The sequence below is a fragment of the Podarcis liolepis genome (genome assembly GCF_965112155.1).
Source record: "Podarcis liolepis genome assembly, chromosome: 6".
Taxonomy (NCBI): Eukaryota; Metazoa; Chordata; class Lepidosauria; order Squamata; family Lacertidae; genus Podarcis; species Podarcis liolepis.
Window position 1 is genome coordinate 77,943,738 of NC_139559.1, and position 24,472 is coordinate 77,968,209.

General features: G+C 42.1%; 1 protein-coding gene across 4 annotated transcripts in view; it reads right to left on the reverse strand.

The window, feature by feature from the left end:
* The window catches only part of COL11A1 (collagen type XI alpha 1 chain), a 254,225-nt gene that overhangs the window by 105,092 nt on the left and 124,661 nt on the right, over positions 1-24,472 (reverse strand). For all 4 annotated transcript variants that reach the window (XM_083510880.1, XM_083510881.1, XM_083510879.1 and 1 more), the window contains 12 exons: positions 21,576-21,629; positions 21,421-21,465; positions 20,315-20,368; positions 20,173-20,217; positions 19,127-19,180; positions 18,625-18,669; positions 14,189-14,242; positions 11,154-11,198; positions 8,676-8,729; positions 8,525-8,569; positions 5,413-5,466; positions 2,471-2,578 (listed from right to left, as the gene is read on the reverse strand). In XM_083510880.1, coding sequence (XP_083367006.1) covers positions 2,471-2,578; positions 5,413-5,466; positions 8,525-8,569; positions 8,676-8,729; positions 11,154-11,198; positions 14,189-14,242; positions 18,625-18,669; positions 19,127-19,180; positions 20,173-20,217; positions 20,315-20,368; positions 21,421-21,465; positions 21,576-21,629 — 657 coding nt within the window. The remainder of the gene's footprint in view (positions 1-2,470; positions 2,579-5,412; positions 5,467-8,524; positions 8,570-8,675; positions 8,730-11,153; positions 11,199-14,188; positions 14,243-18,624; positions 18,670-19,126; positions 19,181-20,172; positions 20,218-20,314; positions 20,369-21,420; positions 21,466-21,575; positions 21,630-24,472) is intronic.

Here is a 24,472-nt window from a genome sequence, read left to right on the forward strand (position 1 = left end):
GTTTTATTGTGTGGATGTGTTTTTTAATGTGAAGATGTATTATTCTGTCACTAAAGAATGATGTGCTTCATTGTTTCCAGGGCTTTATGCAAGGTCTGGCTGTGTAAACAGTTCTCCTGAATATCTCATAAACATCTCTTTAGCGGCACATCTCAACTATACCTTCTTGAGTTTGTTAGATGACCTAGTTCATAAAACACCTACATTTGACATAAATAATAATCAACTGGCATTTTCAAATGTGCAGGTGGAGAACAGAGCAACTAACCATTGTGGAATTGCTGGTTTTGCTTCCCCATACTGGGGGGCAGGGTGTGTCTGTAAATGTCACACTTCCTTAGACCTTTACTTCTGCTCACAGTTTTTGGATCCAATCCTATACTTGTCATGGTATTTCCCTGCTTTCAGCCCAGAATGAAGAAGCTCAACAGTTGAGTTTTTTGGGGGGAAATGTCGCTCATTTATTCTTGTTTTAATGGGATTGGAATTTAATTGGAATTCAGTGATGACATTCCAATTATGCTTCCATTCATCCATAATTATAATATTGGCTTTCTTGATTCATGACCTTGTTAACAGCTGGGAAGATGTCTCACAACACTGTGGGGATCATTAATTCTGAAATAGCTCCCCACAGTTAAGCGAGGCTTAAAGGAACACTTTCTGGAATGAATGGAGTGACTTTTAAAGTATTTTTATGATAGCTTAAAAGGTCGCTAGCATCAAATCATAACTACAATGCTTTCATTCCCTCCTCTTAGTCCATAAATTGTTCTTCCTCAAAGGACTGTGTGTGCAAAACACAGAAAGGGTCACTGAGGGAGATCCCTTCAAAAAATCTTTACAAGCAAACTGGAACTCAGATAGGCTGACCAAGTAACTAAGTAGGAACATGCCTGAATGAAATATTATCTCAATAACTAGTTTTTGCTAGTGGAGGGGGGGGTATAATTTGTGGAACATGGACATTCTTGCCTAGTTGCCTACATGGGATTCTTATTCAGAGGCACAATCCAACAAAGCTAATTAAGGAATGGTGGCCTTACTCTAGGCCCATTTATGCACTTTACTCATGAGTAAGTAGTAAGTGGTGAGAGTGGGGATGAGGACACTGGCTCCACTCACGTCAGAGGGTGATCATGAGTGGGGAACCAACTCCACTAATGAAGGCTACCTGCACTATACAGAACCCTAGAACTTCGGAAGGTTCCCTGTTGCAGATAGTCATCCTCTAACTTATGGAAGGTAACAGGGATGGCAGGACAGAACTTATTTACTTGTCCTCCATTCATGCATGTTCTACTTGTTCATGAGTATAATGCCCGAATAGGACTTCTGTTCTGTTCAGAGTAGGCATGCATTCTCTCCTATAAAAGGGTGTGCATATTCAATATCACCTTTAAAGGTAAAGGTAAAGGGACCACTGACCATTAGGTCCAGTCATGACCGACTCTGGGGTTGCGGAGCTCATCTCACTTTATTGGCCGAGGGAGCCAGCGTACAGCTTCCGGGTCACGTGGCCAGCATGACTAAGCTGCTTCTGGCGAACCAGAGCAGCGAACAGAAACACTGTTTACCTTCCCGCCGGAGCGGTACCTATTTATCTACTTGCACTTTGACGTGCTTTCAAACTGCTAGGTTGGCAGGAGCAGGGATCGAGCAACAGGCGCTCACCCCGTCACAGGGATTCAAACCGCCAACCTTCTGATCAGCAAGTCCTAGGCTCTGTGGTTTAACCCACAGAGCCACCCGCGTCCCATATCACCTTTAGGCATGCATTAAAAATATTCTGCCTTCCTGCTCTGTATTTCAAAATATTACAAACAGAGACATGTAACTCCAACAGTAAGATGGAGGGTTGAGGTTGGAGGCAGAGAAATGGTTCTTACTTTGGGATCTGCAATCCAAAGGGAGCCGTTCACAATGTGGTAAAGTCTGCCCCTGCTCTGCCCTTTTCCTTATTTCATCTTATGTTTCCAGTGAAATAAATCGCCGTCATCATTTATATAGTGCCTTCCAAATACTCAGACCACTTCAACTGCATTGTTAGGGTACTTTTATTTAACTTGTAATCAGTATTGTTTATGCCTGAGGAGAAGACACAGTGGTTCTGAGTTCGTGGCTGAGGTAAGATTTAAAACTAGAGACTTCCCAGTTCACTCTTCCCCCCTGGTGTAGCCCCAAATCTACAAAAGTGAAAGATGAGCTGAAATGTATTACGGATAGGGTGGAAAAGGTGTTCTTATAAAGCTTCAGTTAATCTTTAGGAAAATATGTTTCTGGGATCTACACATGTCCCACACGATAGTCCTATTCAGACACAACAAACACTGAAAGAAAAAGGGAATCATTTGTAATTTGTTCATTTGCTTTTTATGCAACATGTGAATTTGCAGCCTCTAAAACTACACCAAGATGATCTCATGATACCCCTCCCCAAAAATCCCTGTTGTATGATTGAGTGACTAACCTTTTCTCCAGCTTGACCAGCCCCACCTGGGTCTCCTGTTGGGCCAGAACGGCCTTTGGGACCTTCAGGGCCATCCTCTCCTCGAGGACCAAGAGGGCCAACTTCACCCTTAAAAAAAAATATTGAAGGATGTAAACCAAGTCACCTGTTTCTGCAAATGGGATGCAAAAACTCCTGAAATTATTGGATTGGCCGTTGATGAAAACCTCAGGTCTGCCCCTATTCCTAATTTTAGGCCAACCATGGCATTACTGTAGGTTTCTAAAACCAGTATTAAGGGGAGAACTGGCACAAAACATAAGCAGGCTGGATCCCGCCTGACCTCCCTGTAATTTGAGCACCGAGTGTAACCAAAGGCCTAGTTGTTGCTTGTGGCTTAGCCACAAAAGCCGACAGTTTAACTAAAAGAACCACATCTCTCATGGGGAAAGAAATCCACATTCAGATTTGCAACATTTTTTCGCTGTTGTTACAGCAGGCTTTTAATCTTCAGTTGTAACCTTGGCTGTATTGTTTCTGGCCACTACATTTTGCTACAAATTTTTAGCAATTACATTGTTGTTGAAATTTGATGCAGTTTTTAATGTGGCCTACCCTTTAACTGATTAGAATATAGTTAGACAAGCTAACTATTTAAATGCCATAAATAAAAAATATTGCTTGCTGGTATAAAATTGTACCTGAGTTTTACAGACTTTTGTGAACAGTGGAGACACACACAGGTTGATAATGATGACTAAAACCCTCTGGCTTTGTTGGATCCCATTCATTATTCCATTGTCTCAAACCCTTCTCAATAATCTTTTTTGAAGTCCCATGCAATTTGGAAGACCAGGTCCAGTTTATTCATATGTGGTCTGGGCATATAACTTATCCAATGGAAGAGTGCATGAAAGAAGCTTGCATGGGCATTCCTATAATAAGAACCAATGACCACAAACCTGATCACATCAGAGAGTTGGTGCTCATTTGTCTCATCTGGCTTCCTAACAGGTGAGTCACTGTTGTTTATTGACAAGGAAAGGCAAAGTTTCAGGTGGCTCAGTGTGGGGCAAATGTATCTGTGGAGCCAGTCCAGAATTCCTGCTGGTGAGTTTGCACTGCACTGCACTACACCAACTTCCCTCCTGGTAAACAACACTGACCCTGCTACTGGAAAGCTAGCATAGTGATCCCCATCACACACACACACACACACACACACACACACACAACCTTGAAAAGCTATTTCTGGATGTAACGGAGAAATTGAGCTACTGTAGGTATCCCCAGTATACTGCTGATGCCATACTCCAGATTTCCCAATGACTATTCTGAACAACTTCATATAGATAGCACTGGGGACAACTGTGGCTCTCTATAACACAGATAAGGGGCTGACAAACAGCCACCCAAGGCTGGCCTCTCAAAAAATGAGCATTGAAGCACTGTAACATCGTGCCCCCAACTAGATCCATCAAGATTTACAGGGTCAGCACAGCAACCAAGGCTAATTCAGTCCTTAAACCAGGCCTGAACCCAGTCTGAAGTGAGGTTACATAAGCCATTTCCTCCTTTTGTGCCTGGAGCTGGGTCATCATTTGCCAATATTAAGCTGTAAGTTATATTATGAAGTACATATTGTAGACTCAATAATACTTGTATGCATCATTTTGTTAGTTTGAATTCTGTTCAGGATGTGATAAACAGCTTGCACCCTATTCGTGTTATACAGTCTTAATTTATCCTTGCCCACCCATGTTTGTTTAATTGCAAGCAAATTTACTTTAGGAGAATTTGATTGATAACTTTCCTCCAAATTAGTTTTAGCTCTGGTACGGAGCCATAACAAAACATTTCAGGGAAATGTGTTCAACTCTTTTCTCTAACCTACAGGGGAAATGACTTGTTTGTGGTTGTTTATGGCTGCTTCATTGTGCTGTTTTAATTTGTATAATGTCACAAGACTGGCTGACTTAGGGCCTAAGTAGTACCTCAGAGGAGCATCAGGAAAGATTTACAAATAAACAAAAATAGTAGATGAACAATGAGAAAAATCAACCTGTTCCAAGAGAACCTAGGTGGAATGAGAGCCAATGCCTGGAATCTATTGCAAAAAGGTCTCTTGAATTAGATCAGGCAGCCCATTGCAGAGAGTGAGAAACTGACAGGAGTAGAAGATTGAAAGGCCTGACCTTGGATATTATTCATTTATTTATTTCATAAAATTTAAACACCACTTGATTGTAAAAACAACAACAACACTCAAAGCAGTTTACAAAAGGAATAAAACAATAAAATTATTTTTTGGGGGGGAGAGAGAAACTATTTAAAACATTCAAAAGATTAAAATAAATGATAAACTAAAAATGGTGTGGGAGGACCAGCTTTTATACTGCAAAGCCTTCTGGGAAAGTAAGATGAACATTCACTTGGAACCCCAGTAAATGTGGGCCAAACGACTCAGAATTAAAACAAGGCTGGTTTGCCTAACTTTGAATGATGACATCAGGTCCCATGCTTTAATTTCCCCTGGCAATGGATGGCAGCCAACCATACACCTGGAATTGAGTTTTTCTAAGCCTGTTCCCTGATTCCAGCCATGAAGAATGGCTGCATCCATTTATACAGCCCTCTCTCTTCATCTGAAAGCTCCGACTTGGATCCTTGCTCTCACTAGAAAGGGATGGGGGGGCGGGTATCAGGTACGGTGATACAGTGGTACCTCGGGTTAAGAACTTAATTCATTCCGGAGGTCCGTTCTTAACCTGAAACTGTTCTTAACCTGAGGTACCACTTTAGCTAATGGGGCCTCCCGCTGCTGCTGTGACGTGATTTCTGTTCTCATCCTGAAGCAAAGTTCTTAACCCGAGGTACTATTTCTGGGTTAGCGGAGTCTGTAACCTGAAGCACCTGTAACCCAAGGTACCACTGTAATATGAATGAGAGAGAGAAATACTTACTCTGTCACCTTTAAGGCCCATGTCACCTTTAAATCCAGGGAAACCATCTTCACCCTGATAAAGGAAAAAAATGACACATCATAGTGTTGTTGTTGACGACAGTTATTAAAGAATCTGAATGCATGCATGATTTTAATGCATATAGTAGCTGCACCTATTTTGCTGCAAGTCACAGCAATTTACACTACTAAAAGTGGAGCATAACAAGTCAAATAATTTAGTACAGCGGCTTCTCTATCAGAGGGGGAAAGAACACATATTGCCACAGCTGTATTGAATTACTTTTCAGCTTTAAAAGGGAGAATGAATGATGAGAAAGGTGCTTAAGGCAACAGACAAATTCATTTCTTAATTCATCAAGGAGCTCTTCATTATGACATTATTCTTCTGAATTAAATTTCTTTCTCATATGTTCAGGGGTTTTTTAAAAGGGCTTTCCCCCCCCCCACCATCAAATGCCTCATGTTCAAAAGTCAATTAGGATATGGTCTCAAAGACACCAGCTAGCGATTAAGGGTTGATTAACACAGCCATATATCCTCATGTGACAGTCATGTAGCAATGGTGGTGCAGTTAGGAATTGGGAGTTTCAGAAATTAAATTTCCTGCGTGCAGAACTCTATGAGCCAATCTGAGATGAAGCCCAAGCTCCATAAATCTGATCTCAGCTCAGGATGAAGACATCCTGTCATCACCCCTTATTTCTACCTGTCACCTGACTTACGGCCAGCAGTCGCAGAAGAGGTTGAGATGGTGCCTTTGTGAAGTTCTGGGATGTTATTAGAATGTGCTCTGGGTATCAGCAGCCTTGGGAGATATTATTCCCAAGGCTGCTGTCATCCTTTCTAGGGATGTTCACAGCCTATAAAGTACATTTCTCAGAGTTCCTGAAATCTAGGATGCTGTTACAGATGCTCACAAGCAAACCCTAGATATCAAGAAACCAGAGAAATGTTCTCAGCCCACGTGACCCACCTTTAAAGGGACAAGGCATTCCTTTTCAAATATACTGTTACAGATTCAGGGCACCAGAGTTTGTGGGTACAAAGGCATCCATAATTAGATTTAGTAAATGTTGCTAAATGCTTGGAGTCTTCACCTTGGAAAGAGACAGCTTTGCAATGTAAAAAAATATATATGCAGATTAAGTTTGTCTGCTAGACCAGGGTATCACCTGGAATGGAAGTTTTTAAGCATGACAAAAGTGTTGATGGCCCATCAAAGGAATTTGGTCTTTGAAATAGAGGTTGCCAGGGGAGTATGGGCACAGAAAAAAAATGTGCTTTGATTTCCAAACAGAAAACAAAACCCCCGGAAGCCCCTGGAATCTTGCTACCATTTGGCAGAGATGGGGGGGGGGTGTGACATGAAACAATATGGAAGTATTTAGGAGCTTAAAGCAATACCGTACACAAAACTGGAAGTCAATTTTACACTTAGGAGCAGATTTTGAGGAGATGAGGAGCACACCTGAGCAGATGTGAAGCCATTTGGGTGGGGAGGGGAAGTTCCACGGCACTCATGGAAATTGTTCCACATGGGCAATGTTTAGTTAGCTACAGCCCAACAGAACCAGTGATCCACATGGGGAACATCGGCTTCTCTATTCTGAGAGCTGCTCCATTCTCCACAGAGCTTTTGGGTAGCTGTACTGACAAAACAATCCCCATGCAAGGGGATGAGACTCTGTAATAGATTTGGCAGCATCTAGCAAGAAGGGAATAACGATTGCATAAGATGTGCACCGAGGCATAGCTGACTCATTACTTACAACCCCCAAAGAGAGATGCTATATTTTAAAGTGCGGAATCTCTCTCTTAACAACTTCTGTTCCTTAGAAATGAAAAGAATGGGGAAGCTTTTCTATGACACCTCAAACAGAAATTGAGCCACAGGGGTCAGATAAAATTGCTCCTAGGTAACGAATCGTTCCACGAAAGGTGAGCGCAGGCAGATCTGTTTCAGGACCATCTTTATACTGAGGAAGACACTATCTCTGAGCCGAACGAGCTTGTAGCAAAATGGCCTGCAAAAATGTTTGCCTGCTTCTTCTGAGTGATTTATAAAGTGGAGTCGTATGGTTTGCTGTCATGTAAGAAGGTCCCAGATGAATGACTGGCAGTAAGCTGTTGTTAAGAAAACAGCACGAGTGTTTCACCTCTCCAGTTTGTAGCAGCTGTCTATAGTCAGAAATGTCTTCATTTCCATTGTGAGCTGAAGACCAACCATATAGCTCAGTCATGGGATGCTGAATCTTAGGGTTGTGGGTTCGAATCCCATGTTAGGCAACAATATTCCTGCATTGCAGGGGATTGGACTAGGTGACCCCCGTGGCCCCTTCCAACTCTATGATTCTATTATTCTGTGTAACATTTGGCAAGAAAATCAAAGAGTGGAATTCAACATTGCACTGTGAGAATCATATGATCACAGAATTGCAGGGTTGGATTGGACCCTGAGCATCATCTACTCCAACCCCCTGCAATGCAAAAATATGCAGCTGCCCCATATGGGGATCAAACCTGCAACCTTGGCATTATCACAACCACATTCTAACCAATTGAGCTATCCAGGCCTTTATAGTGAACGTCCCACCAGAGAAAGCATTGCTACTTGCCAGACATAATTATCCCACTCTGTTCTCCCCACATGCACCATTATGGGGCTTCTCCTGATCCCTGCAGAGCCAATTTCAGGGGGCACAGGTAGGGAAGGGATAGGAAGGGGGGAGCCCCTTTGCCAATGTAGGTTTCGAGTTCATACAATATTTTGCAATAAGGGTGTTAATGAAATAATTCCATCCTGCTCTTCCTCCCAAAGGAGCCCAGAGTCACAAACAACGAAACAGCAAAACAATTTAACGAATACCTTAAAAAATAAATAAATCTGAAAGTATTTAAAAGTAATCAAATACCCGCACAGCTACTTTGATCTGCCCTAGTCTTTTGCAGATTTATTCTGCTTCTACTTTTCATGATCATCACTGTAGCTATTTATATCGCACCATCAATATACATGGTGCCTGATTTTCAATTAGATTTTCCATTAATGAGTTGAGTCCTTTTAGTACTAATATATAAACGATAAAAACTAAGCACCATAAAGGGATTACCTTTTCACCTTTGCCACCTTTGAGACCGCGGACACCGTCAGCGCCCTGTTAGAAAACGGCAGCAATGACAAAGTTACCGGATTGGTTAACGGGAAGAAAACCCACAGGTCTCATTGCGTTTATCAAATATGAGCAAAGGTATTATGCTTACCTTTACCCCACGGGGGCCGGGATACCCAATTGGGCCTTGAGGACCTGGAGGCCCCTAAAAGATAATGAAGGATATCTAGATCATATTGCTTTTAAATAATACGCACACAGCTGTAGGTTAACACACATTTATCTCAAAGGTGATCAGGTTTATCTGAGCAGAAACATAACAATAAGTTCATAACTGACCCTGTACCTGGGTATTTCTGTGGATTTGTTGGTGTGGTGAAATGGTGGACATCAAAAACATGGTTTAATGCATGTTTGTGAGTTATATGTGGATTCTGCCTTCTGAAAGAAGGTACATGGTTATAAAGACTAGGACTAGCCGCGTGAGAAACAGTTTCTATCCAAATGCGATTTTGGTTTTAAACGCAGTGTAAGGTAGTCTCTGTGGGAGTATATTGGATTTAATTAAGAGGTGTCAGAGTTTTTAGGGGGTTAACCAGGCTGGGATAGCTGGGATAGCAGGCTTGTTGGTTTTTGAATGTCTAATGTAGATTTTTTCAATTTTGTTGTTCTGTATGGGACAATGACAATAAATATTATGGTAAACGTGATCGTAAAAATGTAAAATGAAGTGTTGCATGAGTTCAATAGCAATTATGGGCAAATGTGGATCTCATTTAATTTGTTCCTAGAAAGTCACATCAGAACCATGTTGACTTTCTCTGCCCTAAGGGTGTCACCAAATGTCACATATAAGTATTTTATCTAGAGCACGGTATTGGCTGACATCTCTGGGCAAAGCTGAAGAAAGTAGACGCATTTGTAGTTTGATGTTTACTGAACTGATATCCCCAACCATTGCCCACAGATGATGATGATGATGATGACTAGTAGTAGTAGTAGTTATACCCCACTTTTCCCCCTGACAGGACTCAAGGTGACCCATCCCCTCTTCCCAATCTCAAGAAATTATGAGCATTGTTTTATTTAAGAGACTAGGGGAGGAATTCAGGTTCACACTGTTACATACATATTGTCAGTGTAAGCATTTCTGCCTGCCTAACAAAATGCTCCCCTAGCTCCCCCAATGCATGCTGTTCCAGGGATTCTTCACACACAAACACCCCAAGCCAATCTGGAGGGTGGGGGAGAGGAGAAGGGAGAAAGCCCCATTGTACTAGTGGTCATCCTTGTGTTGGCTTTCACTAGTGGGACCAGATAGTTGAATCTGGCTCAAAGCTATTGGTGTGCGTTTAGGACAATATACCCTCAGTTTGGAATTATTTAGGGTAGTCAACCATCAGATTTATAAACAACGCTTGACAAAATGGGCAGAGGGAGTAAATAAATCAAAGGAGCACTTTGATCTCATCTGAACTCAATGCATCGAGGCTGCACTCCATAGACTGAGAGTTGATGAGCCACGTCAATTTCTTTAATGCATTGAAGGGAAGGTAGCATTTATTTCCCACCTATCCATAGGTTGAATTGTGGAAATGGAGTTGCGAGTGGGGCAATACCTGTATAGATTGCAACCGAAATCTGTCCCCATTCACTGCGTTGTTAGCCAAGCTCCTAATGTACTTTATTTTGAAGATAGTCTGAGGGGAATTAGTGCAGCTGAGTGTGACGAGATGGGCCTTGACAACACAGATGCCGTGCCAGGTGAAGATTCAAAATCCTTCAGGTGGATCAATATGTAAGTCCTCAAACAGGCAGAGGGTGGTGAGGCTTCGCTGGTCTGCTTAAACCTTGAGCATCTCTCAGAAATATCTTTTTAGAATGGCAAATTCACTCTAACTGCTTCGTTATTTCATTTTCAGAATATTTCATTGGAGCAGAATTGGGAGACTTAGGTTACTCCGATTCACAGAGTATACAAAATATTCTATTCCTCACACACATTCCCTTTATTTTGAGCACTTTTGCTTCATACTTAAACACAAAGGAGCCTGTTGACAGAAGAGCAATCAATAAATGTCTGGTGGCGCATGCTGGAGGAAAGTTTTTTTACAGGAAAGGGAGGGGGGAAGCCACAGGTTCGGTTTGCAGCAAAAGAGATTTTACTTGGATTTCTAGAAATTCTCCTTGACTTTAACATGAGCTGGCAGGTGGAAGGAGTTGCCTGGAGAAAATACGCAAATCCCTTCCCAGGGTTGCAGTTTTTTAAAAGAAGAAGTCTGATAAACATTTCTAATGTGTGTCTTAAATCCAGGATTATTTGGGCAGGGTGCTTTAAATAGTTGGTGCACCCACAAGTTCCATGAAAGGAAGTGTGGAAATAGCAGGTACCAAGGGGAGCGGAAGAGCTCACAGTTCAGTACGCATTGCATCTACCTATGCCCAAAATAATTCATACTTTCCTCTGCAGAGAAAGAAAGAAAAATGTTCAAAATTGGGACTCTAATCCCGATTTTCAGCGTGTCAACATTTTGTTGTGATCTTTCCTAAAGGCATAATAATATGTTCATTCCATTCTAAATGTTACGAGAATTATCCACAGGCTTATGTCAAGAAAACACAGACATACCAGGGAACCTTTCTCTCCCGACTGTCCTTCTTTGCCTGGGTGACCCTATGGGCAAAAATATATATCGGGGAAAACACTTAGTTTGTGAACAGTAACATCTCATTATACAGATTCAATTGCATTTATACTCTTCTACAGATGTACAAATTCAGCCTTCTTCTCAAACTCTCCCATCAGCTCCAGGTATCATGGCCTATAATGACAGATGATGTGAGATGGAGTCTAAAAACATCTAGGGAACATTGCATTGGCTGCCCCTGCCCTGGAGCATTTTGAAAAGCCTATGGGGAATGAAGAGATTGATCTGATTACATTGGCAGTATTACGTCTCTTCAGTGCCTTTCCTTGAAATGATGAATCACTAGCTAGAGTAAAAAGTCTTTTTTTCTTCTTCTGAAGCTGCTGTTTTGTTTTAGGTCCAAAGCACTCTACGAAAATAATGCAAGAGCATGTAAACCACTCCAGAGTTTCCCCATTCGATGCATTTTCTCTGGAAGATGGGAATTGATTATTTTTATCTTGTCACCGAACATTACACTAAGCACGCCATTAAAGTTATGACACAACAAAATGAAAGCAAACAGTAATGGAAATATTTTATAGCATGTGGAAATCAATAGCCAGGAGGCTTTTTCCAGTTGGGCAAAATCCACATGCGGTTGAAGAGCATAATCAATCTTTAGCGTCAGCATCCATATAGCCATCTTCAAAATATCAGAATAATTATTAGTTTTATGTGACTCAGACACCCACAGCTGCCTATGGATGCTTTCTCAGTTCAATCCACTCCTTTCCTTTACTCTAATATATATGTCGCATCACCTCTCGTGTCCTTCAAATACCCTCAAAATCTCCTTCAGCCCATAAAAGCAACAGCAAAAGCACAGGTAACCTTCAGATTCAGGGTGCAACCCTAAATAGACTTACCTGGGAATAAGTCACATTGAATTTCAGAAGAGAAATGCCTAGGAATGCACTGGTTACGTTTTATGTTTACAGTCATACCTCGTGTTATGTTTGCTTCACGCTGTTTGCGCATGTGCAGTAGCAATGCTCTACTTACAGACTTTTCGGGGTGCAAACGGTACCCCGAAACGGATCGCGTTCGTAAGTGGAGGTACCACTGTATTCAATTTATGCATTGCTTGCCACTAACAAAAAAGTCCCAAAGCGTGCTTTACAATCAGAGTTGAAAAGACAACAAAAATCCCATAAATATTATAAAAACAGACTTAACAATACAGCATCATATTAAATGCCTGGGGAAACAAAAACAACAAAAAAAGGATTTGCCTGGCACTGAAACGATGACAAAGTTGTCACCCCGGGAGAGCGGTCCATAAACTGTTGTTCTTCCTTCCCAAGGAACTTTTGAAACTAGAGTTTCCTGAGGGGCTAGGAATCTGTAGCAAAGAATTCTCAACACACCTAATCAGGGGTGGACTTTGGTAATATGGCTCCCTAAGCAAGGACAAAAATTGGTGCCCCCCTGCCAAACATTTCTTGTTTTCACAAGTCCACCTACTTCCTATTGGGCAGACGGTGCTGAGGTCTGGCACTGTTCTGCCCTTTGCAACCCTGTGGTGGCGCGGGGTGTGGGGCCTGGTTGGATTGTAGCCTGCCTACAAACTGGCCAATCGCAGGCAGGTTGCTGTGCAGGACCTCCCCCAGGGGCAGGGCCAACTGTGCCGCCATGTGTCGCTTGGGTCCACTCCCAGGGAATAAACAGAGGGCCTGCCCAGGCCTCTTCACCCAGAATTTGTTAAATCACCCTCTCCCCTCTCGCTCTGCATGTGCTCTCAAGTGCGCTATTTTTCACCTCCTCAGCTCAACACTCTGTGCATGGCAACAGTTCTCACTGCCCTAAATCTGGTGCTGACTTAATGAACCAAAATGCCCAGGATTCTTTGGGAGAAGTGAAAAGGTAAAGGACCCCTGGCAGTTAAGTCCAGTCGCAGACAACTCTGGGGTTGCGGAGCTCATCTCGCTTTACAGGCAGAGGGAGTCAGTGTTTGTCCGCAGGCACTTTTTCCGGGTCATGTGGCCAGCATGACTAAGCCGCTTCTGGTGCAATGGAACAGCAAAACCAGAGCAGTGCACGGAAATGCCGTTTACCTTCCTGCTGCAGTGGTACCTATTTATCTACTTTCACTTTTTGACACGCTTTGAACTGTTAGGTTGGCAGGAGCTGGAACTGAGCAATGGGAGCTCACCCTGTCACGATTCGAACCGCTGACCTTCTGATCGGCAAGCCCAAGAGGCTCAGTGGTTTAGACAACTAAACGGGTGCATATTGCATTGTAGCACAGCTATACCCTAAATAATTCTGGCATACCTATGTGTCACACATATTACAAAGACGAAATGTTTTAAAGAAAGAAAGAAACAACAGCCTCCATATCTATCCAATTTAATGACCACTTTGTGTTTTATGAAGGTGCTTTTTCCCATGAGAATTTTTACTACATTGTATGTGCTTGTCAACCTTTAAAGGTGTGGAAAGACACTTCACTGTGATTGCCTCATTTTCCTCATTCCAATTTAACATTTCTCCTGTTTCGGATCGTAACATGAAAGCAATCCTGAGCACCAGAAAGTTAAAGCTACACCCTCTCCCTGCACCCTGCAATAAGGAATCCGGTGAACTAATTCTGCCAACAGAGTTAAAATTCACATTTAATTGAAACGACAGCTCTAGCCTAACAATTCCATCATGTTCATTTCCGAGTGTTTGCATCTGTGCAAGAGAAAACAGGTTAGACACCTAAATGCTCTTCCTTTCTTTATTTTTTTAAAAAAGAATCAGTATCACTGCAATTTCTTATCTGCTGTTTCAGCGGCTCCTTTTGAAAATTAAAGCCCTTGATGAGAACCATGAATCAAGTTCAAATAATAAAACTGGGTATGCTTTACAAGGCCTGCTCCAACTATCAGTGATGCAATTTCCTTGCTGAAATTCAGGAACCTGGAACCGTGAAGTGATTTATATATAAAAATAATTGAGATAAAAATGGGCAAAACTTTATTCCACTTACGGGAGGGCCATCAGCGCCAGCAAGTCCTGCAAGGCCAGGCTTGCCCGGAGGTCCCTGGAGAGAGATGAAAACACGTTTTTGAGAAGGCAATCAACAGATAAGGCATCTTGGGCTTCAAATGTCTAAAAGCCAAAGGATTACTTATGAATGAAGCAGAAATGTGATCTCTAAGCAGGAAATGAGATAATACTCCAAAATTCAAACCGAGCAAAATGCAATCTGGATGCGCCACCCAAGTAAAAGCAACCTTATTACATTTACATTTATTTATTCCAAAATTTGTATCCCACTCTTCTTTCCCAAATGGAAACGTTGAAACATTGGTAAATGTCAATGTTCACATGCGACTGCTAACAACCCCAAATACATTTATGTGACTGTCTGAAAGCAGACATATATATCCAGTCTTTAGAAACCTATCAGTGAATGCAGAATATTTCATGTGTTTTTGTGTTCTCTCTGTGTCAGTTTGTTTGTGGGATGAGCAGGAATTCCCTTTACCAAATGTAGCAGATACATCAAAGTGACTAACATTTAGTCTGAAAAACCATGCACATAAAATCTACAAATACTTAAGATAACGGGGGGGGGGGGGGATAGTTGGGAAGCCTGAGAAAAATGCCATTCTGGAAAAAAAATCATTTGCATTTGTCTGTGAAATGAATACAGCAAAGGGAATCGGAAGACCTCACTGATAAGGACATTCATCATCAACAACAATAGCAACATCTGTGCATGCAGATCTTAATCTGTGGGAATACAGTGTAGGGGTGTATATATTTGCAATGGTGGATTACTTCAGTGACTCTGAAGTGAAAAGAAAGTAGAGTCTGGTCCACAAAGTTTGTGCTATAATATATTTGGTAGTCTTTAAGGTGCCACAAAACTACAGTGGTACCTCGGGTTAAGTACTTAATTCGTTCCGGAGGTCCGTACTTAACCTGAAACTGTTCTTAACCTGAAGCACCACTTTAGCTAATGGGGCCTCCTGCTGCCGCCATGCCGCTGAACACGATTTCTGTCTGGGTTAGCAGAGTCTGTAACCTGAAGCGTATGTAACCTGAAGCGTATGTAACCCGAGGTACCACTGTATTTGCTTTTGGAGTTGACCAAAGGTGATGTGCACCTAGCAATGCCTACAAATAAATTTGAGAGGATCGAAGAGTAATAGTCTAGCCAACTGATTAGATCTAAAGCTTTCCATGTTCCTGATTTGGCACATGCTGGCAGTGCCTTTACGTTGAAGATCAGGTGCCCTTTTAAACGCATTTAGGAAAGAAGAGAGAAAGAGCTGTTCTGCTCAAAGAGCCAGGTGAATTTTAACATGGTGAGCTAGGGAGCTCAGGGATGGCTGTCTACTGTCTATGGGTTTGATTTGCCCTTCAATGTAGAAAAGAAACCTTATTCCGTGGGCCATTTGTAATTATCACAAGACGGAATGTAACTTTTGGAAATCAAATGTTCCCCCATACAGAGTGCCTGGCAAGAGCATGCATGCTAATAAAACTCCCCTCAGGAGACAGAGGAAAATGGTCCTTGAAATTAAAATGAGTGAATACATGAATGAAGGAATGCAGGTGCAAAAGACTGAAAGTGTAATCCTGAGGATATCGACTCAGAAGTGGGTCCCCTCTCAGTGCAATGGGGATTAATCCTCAGTAAGCAGGAATAAGGTTGCAGTCAGAATTAAGTATGTGCCTAGAATACGCTCAACTCCAAAATTTCAATCTGCGTTGTAAGAGAGAGTAACAGGAAAAGTGGAAATCCAATGGTTAGAGAAGTCCCTTCCAATTCTGCCCCCACACAAATTCTTATTAGAAAAAGACTCACTAAAACACAAGTCACTTAAGTCTATTAAAAAATCAGGAGATCCAATTAAAATTAGTAACCATTAAGCAACTGAGAAGAAGAAATGTATAGATATTTTCGGCTACCTAATATTCTGCCATCTGTCCTTGCAAGTTTTATCTTCTGCAGTAAGTTACAAAAGCCAACAGGCTCTCAAATAAATTTTTTTCTGCTCACACGTTTTTGCAAAAATGTTCAGAACTGCCATAGCACAGATGCTAAAGCTAGAATGATATTATGACTTCTTGAAGGAGTGTCTCCACCCCCATCGTTCTGCCTTGACACTGAGGTCCAGTGCCGAGGGCCTTCTGGTGGTTCCCTCACTGCGAGAAGCAGAGTTACAGGGAAGCAGGCAGAGGGCCTTCTTGGTAGTGGCACCTGCCCTGTGGAACGCCCTCCCATCAAATGTCAAGGAAACAGACAACTATCTGCCATTTAGAAGACATCTGAAGGCAACCCTGTTTAGGGAAGTTTTTAATGACTGATGCTTTAATGTATTTTTACTCTTCTGTTGGAAGTGGCCCAGAGAGGCTGGGGAAACCCAGTCAGATGGGTGGGGTATGTATGTATGTATGTATGTATGTATGTATGTATGTCTAAATAAATAATTCTTATTCTTATTCTTATTCTATGCAGCAGCTGAAAACAGCATTCTGCATCTCTTTCTCCCTTGCTGATGCTGAAAGTCAAGCAAAATTTGTGATGCGGCCCCTTGTAAGAGCAAGAAGATGTGATCCAGCCTCGTGTATCACCCTACTCATAAGCCCAGCATTGGAGCTCAGCTTCTTGGGCTCCTGTTGAGGCTCCTGCCCTAGCAGGGCCTCCACTGTTGATCTCCAGAGCCTCCTCCTTGTCCTTGCTGTTGCTCTTCATTCACCTGTTTGGCCCTGTCATGTGCATTAGGTGAACATTGGCCAATGGTGCACATGTCAGGTTCATATACCCAAGGACCACGTAGTGACAGGGGAGGAGTTTCCTTAGGCCTTGCTGTGTGGTGACAGTGTGTGGCTGGCTCAGGAAATGGGAGAGCTGAAATCCTCCCATCAATGCACCTCACCACCCAGACCTCATTGGGCTTTGGATAATTTGACTGAATTATTGTGATTGTCAGATTCTATATTTGCTATATTTTAATAAATATAACCTAACACCCATCTTTCTTGTCTTGACCCTTCTTGGGTGTGTTGACAAAGAACAGTCATGTTACTGAAATAGGGCAAGGAAAATGTTGTGGATATTAGATAAAAATTGGTTAGTATTATGATCCCAAAAGTCTCTAGGCTAGTGCCTAATGCATCACTTAACTTAGTTTAAAAATAACTGTGTGATTTCCTGAGGTCTGAAAAGCTTGTCTGGTGATTTGGCTTCATGAGTAGATTGTTGCATATTAATATGCATATTTCTTGTAGAAATGTTAAGAAAATTGGTGAAAATATGAATTATATTTACTCATATTAAGCTTGATGTAGGCAACCTCTTGGCTCCCCCCCCCCCATCATGTTGTTTACAACCTGTTGCTTCCACTTATCTAAGACTTTTTGAATCTGCATCTCCCAACATGATTAGATACCTGCTCATCTACATTTCATCCGCTTTATTCTTATCTCCAGAAAAGTAAAGACCTTTAAGTAAACTAGGAGGAAGGAACTTGTTTAAGCTAGTCTTGCTAAAATTGCTTGCTAGTGCAACAATATGTATATGTAGTGGAAATATTTTTGGAGTGTCAAACCAATTCTATTGAAGGTCATGGGTGGGGAATTCATACCTAACCTAAAGTCATATATTTTGTTTTAAATGTTAGTGAAAACTCGTTGTTTAGGAAATGATGGCATACAGATAAACTGGACACCAAAACATTGTTTAAGAATAATGGTCCAATACATTTTTTAAAAATTAGAGATTATTCCTAATCTGTATAAATTTGAAGGTACTACAGCCAGTTTAGAGAAAAATTCAGGAAGCTTCTGACAACTTAGCCAGTCATATCATCTTCTCTTAACATTTGGGAGAGATTGTGGTTAAGACTTTGCACCAAACCAAAGGCTTGCTCCTTCAGAATTCTTAGAAAGCTTTTGAAATGTGTTTTCTAATATGTGAGGGACAGGTTTCAACCCTTCTCCATGCTGAAGAAACCCCCAGGGTGGCATCTAAGTTGTAATCAGTGGACTTAGCCATGATACCACCCCCACACTATTTATAAATGAGTTATGAGACCTTATAGGGAGAGCAGCCACATTCAAGACAACAGTGGTACCTGGGTTGTCGAACTTAATCCATCCCAGGAGTACATTTGACTCCCGGAACCGTTTGAAAACCAAGGTGTGGCTTCTGATTGGCTGCAGGAGCTTCCTGAACTCAATCGAAAGCCATGTCGGAAGTTCGGCTTCCGAAAAACATTTGCAAACTGAACACTTCCAGGTTTGCGGCATTTGGGAGCTGATTTATTCGGTTACTAAGCTGTTCGAGATCCAAGGTACGACTATACTTGCAATTCCTATTTGACACCCATACTAGTACCCCCACACATGTACATAACCAAGGGTAGTTACCCAAATTCAGTGGTAACTCTTCAATGGGATGCTACTTACTTTTTCGCCAGGAACGCCAATTGGGCCTTGTGGACCTGGAAGACCCTATTAAAAAGAACACAGAGCATAAGGAATCAAAGGCAACAACTGACATATTTTGCCGATTTAGATGATTCATTAGGGTTCTTTTCAACAAGTCCCCTCTAACGAAAAAAGAACCAGAGGGCGCAGAAGTTGTTTTGAGAACGTTTACACTGGTAATGAACAGTGTAATATGATCCAGTTCAGAACCTTCTTGACAGGTGTGTCTGTTCTTGTTGCCATTCAGGAAGCTCTGAATGAGTCTTCTCTCTCTCTCTCCAAAAGGATGAAGACAGAAGTGTGTGCAAGTTTGTTGTATTTGTGTGTGTGTGTGGGGGGGGGTATTTTCAAGGTAGTTTATGAAAGCTCACAAGCAAGAATAAGCTCCCTGTGGCTTGGAAGTATACACCGTTCTTGTTCTGTATGTTAACTTTTTTTTAAAAAAAAAAAGTTTGCAGATTATGGGTTGCTGAGCACTTACTTGTGGACCTGTGATTCCTTGTTGCCCAGGGGGTCCTGGTTCACCTTGAGGGCCCTGTTGTGTAAGAAGTACAGAGAGATAATATGAATTATGGATAGAAACCTTATTGATGTCATTGTAATTCCACCACCACTTGATAAACTAGTGTATGTGACCTATTTTGACCTTTTGTATTTCCCCTGATGACAACTAGAAAAAAGCATTCATGATCAGTCAATAATTCCATGTTCTCACTTGTACCCCCCGATAAATTCACTGAAGCCTCAAAGAGGAACCTCTAAAGACTTATACAGAGGACGAAATTAACTTTTTAGCCTGCTATACTCAAGGAATACAAAATTAGGTTTAAGATACTTAAGATGCTAATGTGATGACAAAGGGCAATGAATCCAGAAATGTTAATTTAATTGGTATTGTTTTATGTTGATTTATATTTTCTTGAATATATAACTGTACAAACTGTACACTGCCATGCTGTCGTGTATAAAGTAGTGGTATAGAAACGCTTATTTAAAAAATGTTAACTTAAAAATACAGTACACATGGAAAGGAGTAGGCTGAAGGTGACTTTTTTGGGAGGGACGGGGACTCCCGACACTTCTGAATGGAATAGTATGTGGCATGGGGACCTAGAGGAGGAGGAGCGATGACCAAAAATGGCACACACAACTTCCATGAGTGGGAGTGGGATCCAGCCCAATTTAGTTAGTTATTGCCATGTCCCTTTAAAAAATTTCTTGCTGTCCCTCCCCCCAATAATAGATAGATAGATGATAGATAGATAGATGATAGATAGATAGATAGATATAGATAGATAGATAGATAGATAGATAGATAGATAGAGATATAGATAGATGATAGATGATAGATGATAGATGATAGATGATAGATGATAGATGATAGATGATAGATAGATAGATAGATAGATAGATAGATAGATATAGACAGATAGATGATAGATGATAGATGATAGATGATAGATAGCTAGATAGATAGATAGATAGATATAGATAGATAGATAGATAGATATAGATAGATCTACGTACCAAGTTTCCTTTTGGTCCTTGTGGGCCATCAATACCTGAGATTCCCTATATGAAAGAAGAGAGCAAAACCAATACTTGTCACTGCCACATTTGTGGGGAAATTCGAAATGTAATCTACTGCATTTCTTTCTGAATGACATACGGGCTGTCCTGGTGGACCGGGTGTTCCTCTTGGTCCCAGCAACCCTCGTGGACCCTGCAGAAGGAAAAATGTAACTTAGTCTTTAGTTCACAAAGCAGATGGAAAGAAAATATGGCAGAAAGAGGTCTCCAGAAAGGCCAATGACAGAAAATGGTACGTTGTTTCATCCCGCCAGTTCTTGAGTGAAATCAGAGTTCAGCTCACCTCTCCTTCCTGTCTCCCACAGTAGAAAGACAGAACTTGGAATGGGAAAGAAGCATCCTGTTTCATCTCAGGTAGGATTCGGTCTTAGTAGCCCGTTCCTCCTGCTTTCCCCCTTATGGGACAGGTGAAACAGGATGGTGCCCAAGTGCCCCACAGGGAGTTGTAATTTGGCTTCCCTTCATTTGGTGTACCTGAGGGCTTGGTAACCTGTGGCCCTCCAACCTGTGGGACTCCAACTCCCATCAGCCCCAGACAGCATGGCCAATGGTCCAAACAGCATCTACAGGGCCACAGGTCCCCAGCCCTGATGTACATTGGCAACATACTGAATGTTTAAAATGATAGCCTTTTCAAGCTTTGTTTCCATTTCCCATCCATGTTTCAAGAGCCAATTCCATTTCTAACTAGAATGATAATGGGTAGCTTCCATTGAAATTCAAGGGGATAAAAGAATGTATGTTTCTGATCCATGAGCACTAAGGCTGCCTTTTTTTTTTTTTTTTTTTGAGTCCATCTCTGCTCAACCTTGGCCTATGATGCTCTGGTGATTATTTCCTTTTTCTAGTGGAAGTTACATGCAGAATGTTACCTCATCCATAAATTGCCCCGCATGATAAAAATCTTAACAATGGAAGGACTTAAATTTATACACAGGTACACTAGAAACTCCAGAATGAGGACAAATGAGTGTTTTGTTGGTAGTGAAGCAAAAATGTCACTGTCCGTAGAACAATTTTTACAGACAAAGGCAGTTGCGGGCTGTATTTATCCCTGGGGTATATTTCATTTAGAAATAGTCTTCAAAGCAGAGAATAGCTTTACAGGGACCAATAGATTAACAAAAGAAAACTTCCTGCAGACTACACATGGCAAGTACTAAACAATAAGAAAGCTTTGCTTACAGCTTCACCTGGGAGACCTCTTGGTCCAACTTCGCCATCTTCTCCCTGTTGTTATTAGAACAAAATCAAAGGCTCAGTGTGTGGAATAAACACTTCCTTTCAATTTTACTGTGCATGTTAAAAGAACCAGAGAGCAAAAACCATGAGTAACGTACTCTCATTCCATCTTCACCGGGAGAACCAGGAGATCCTTGTGGCCCACGATCTCCCTGGAGATAAGAGAAACCATGTTAAAGTCACACGGATTATTACTATTATATTTATTTATTTATACCCCGCCTTTTTCCCTGACAGGATTCAAGGCAGCTTACACCTGGAAATCAGAACTGTGAAAAACATAGAAAAGCAAAAATTAAAAAAGCAATTGAGCATGGATAGAATTAAAGCTGCACGCACATATCAAACATATTAAAACCACACCAATAATTGCAAATAAAAACAGCACAGCACTAGCCCTTTCATGCAAAGCAGTCGGTGTTGTTATATTTACTTGTGGGAAAGCTATGGTGGTCTGCTGATGCGTATATAATAGGAAAGTGGGCTCCATGCAAACACTGGAGTTTCATACCAACATGTCACGACACATCTGCACTGAACAGATACTAATTTCTATATCGCTCTTCACAGAAGCTTCCAGTCAAGACTGGGACTTTAGTAAATGTTGGCCACAACCCAGCATGGAGCTAGCCCATTGAAATAAGTGGGCTGAAGGATTCCTAACTCCGTTCTTGGTTGTGGCTTCTGCAGATTTGCTATCAACAAAGGAGAATATTGAAAAGACTGCATAATCTTGTCCTGTTTGCTGGCTGTTTTCATGGGTAGCCAGAAATGTGAGAAATGTTCTGTATGAGAAGCATTTTCCTGGATATATTAAAGCTGATTTACATATAGAGACCCATCACTTGAGCCCTTTTGGGGTATTAAAAAACATGTGTGGGGTGGGATAAAGTGTAGGGGTCACATTTTAGCCCCATTCCTGACTTCCTCATGTTCACCCAAACATTTCCATGTTGAAATCTCCTCATAATTTGGGAGCTGAGCAATTTGGGCTTTCACTCACAAGAAGGATACTAAGAGTGTTCAGTCAATCGCATTAAGAATCTGCCTTCAGACCTTCTGCTCAACATGCAAATATGGGGGGGGGGGCTAACAAGTGTGAGCCTGCTCCTCCCTCAACACAGACAAATGCCTGAATATAGCTTTGGTGACTGCAACATCAAATGATGGCCTGCGCTTTTGAATGACCAGTCACAAACTTGACTCTGCAAATAGAAATTTCAGCTTCACCTGACATCATCAAACACAATGTTGTTCTGGCAAGGTGTTGCAAGTCTTCTTTCTGTGTTGAAGACCAGATGAGAAGGTCATCCAGGTAAGGATAAATATGGATGCCCGGGAGGCTAAGGTGAACCTCCAGGGCAATCATGATATTGGTCAATAGCTGAGGTGAGGCCAGGTCAAATGGGAGGGCCTTGTATTGAAAGTAGTGGCGTCCTACTTCAAATCTGATATATTTGCAATGGGTGAGAATATAGAGGGCTGTGTCCTGGAGGTTGACTGATGTGAGGATGTCATTGTGGTGAGCCACCGCCCTGATGAAGGGAGGAGACTCCATCCTTAACCTTTTGTCGACTACCCATTGACTCGGGAATTTGAGGTCCAGGACTGCTCTCCAGGAATGCTGTTCCTTCTTCAGCACCACAAATAATATAGAGTATTATTTGCCATAGAAAGACTCTTCAGTTTGGTGGCTGCCATGTTGAGCAGGGGTTGGACGCACTCCCACTGTCAAGGTGATGTCTGCTCTTCACAATAAACACCCTCTGCTCACTCAGAGAGATATTTGCAGTTCTTTATTTACACATGTACAAACAGCTACAGTTCCAAATCATGCCTCTGAATCCGACAAGACAGATTCGGGGAGTGGCTTCCTTCGGTTCCTTCTCCAACACAGCAGGAGTGAGACGTCTTTGATCCCTGTGTTTTAACTCACTCCTTGCCTGTGCCGAAGGCACCACTTCCCCTTCTGTTCCTGAACTTCCTGGTTGGTGACAAGGCTTTTCAGCATCAGAGAGCCCTGACGCCACTTGACTGCTCTCCGCCTCCTCCTTCCCAGTTCCTTCCATCATTTCCCTGTATTCCCCTTCTGATTCTCCTTGCTCTGATACTCCCCCTTCCCTTGGCCCAAGGGCGTTCCCTGTGTGTCCCGCGACACCCACAAAAGGTGCTGCTTGGTGAGGCAGGTGAAGATCAGTGAGGGTACAAATCTGCGTGGAGGTGGTGAAATCAGTTATATCCAGCACCCCTGAGAGATGGTGGTGAGGGTCCAGTGGTCTTTCATTTTCTCTTGCCAAGAGCAGAAGGAGGACTGCAACCTGATATCCACTTGTTGAATGTTGCTGTCATTTGGGCTGTTGGAGGATCCGAAACTGGGTCCCAATTTCTTGCAATGCTGGGATTTGAGGAGTAGCAAAGCTTGTTCAAGGAGCACTTTGTTTTGTATTTCCAGTATCTGCCCTGGGGCAGCAGTTCCGAAATGGCTGGTTAGATGGATAAGGAGAGTAGCAGCATGAGCCATGTTTCCCATCCTGAAGTGTAACCAATGCCTTTCTCTTCTCCTTTGGTTCGGTGAGGATATCTTCAAGGCCTCTTCACTGAATAGCTTGCTGCAGTGGGGCCTTGAAGAAGCCAGTCACTTGGGAAGGGATAGGTATATATAGTTAAAATGGAGGGGACAGAGAAGCCAAGATCGGGAAGATGGAAAGTAGGGTGAAAAGCTGTTGCTCCAAGGGGAGAGAGGCTTCAGAGAGGGAAAGGGGGAGAAACGAGACTAAACAGCAGGAACAAATGGGGCAAAAAATAGTCTGAAAAGATGAGAGAGCGGGAACCAAGAGTGACATGACTGCTTTGTTCAGGCAAAGACAAAAATACTGATTGGGAACTTCCCAAAGACTTTCTTCTGCTGCCTCATCGTCAGGGTGGAGTCAGAGCCCTAACTCAGTGACTCTATGATGCCAGCTGGAAATTGGACTGTGGCCATTGTGGGCTCCTA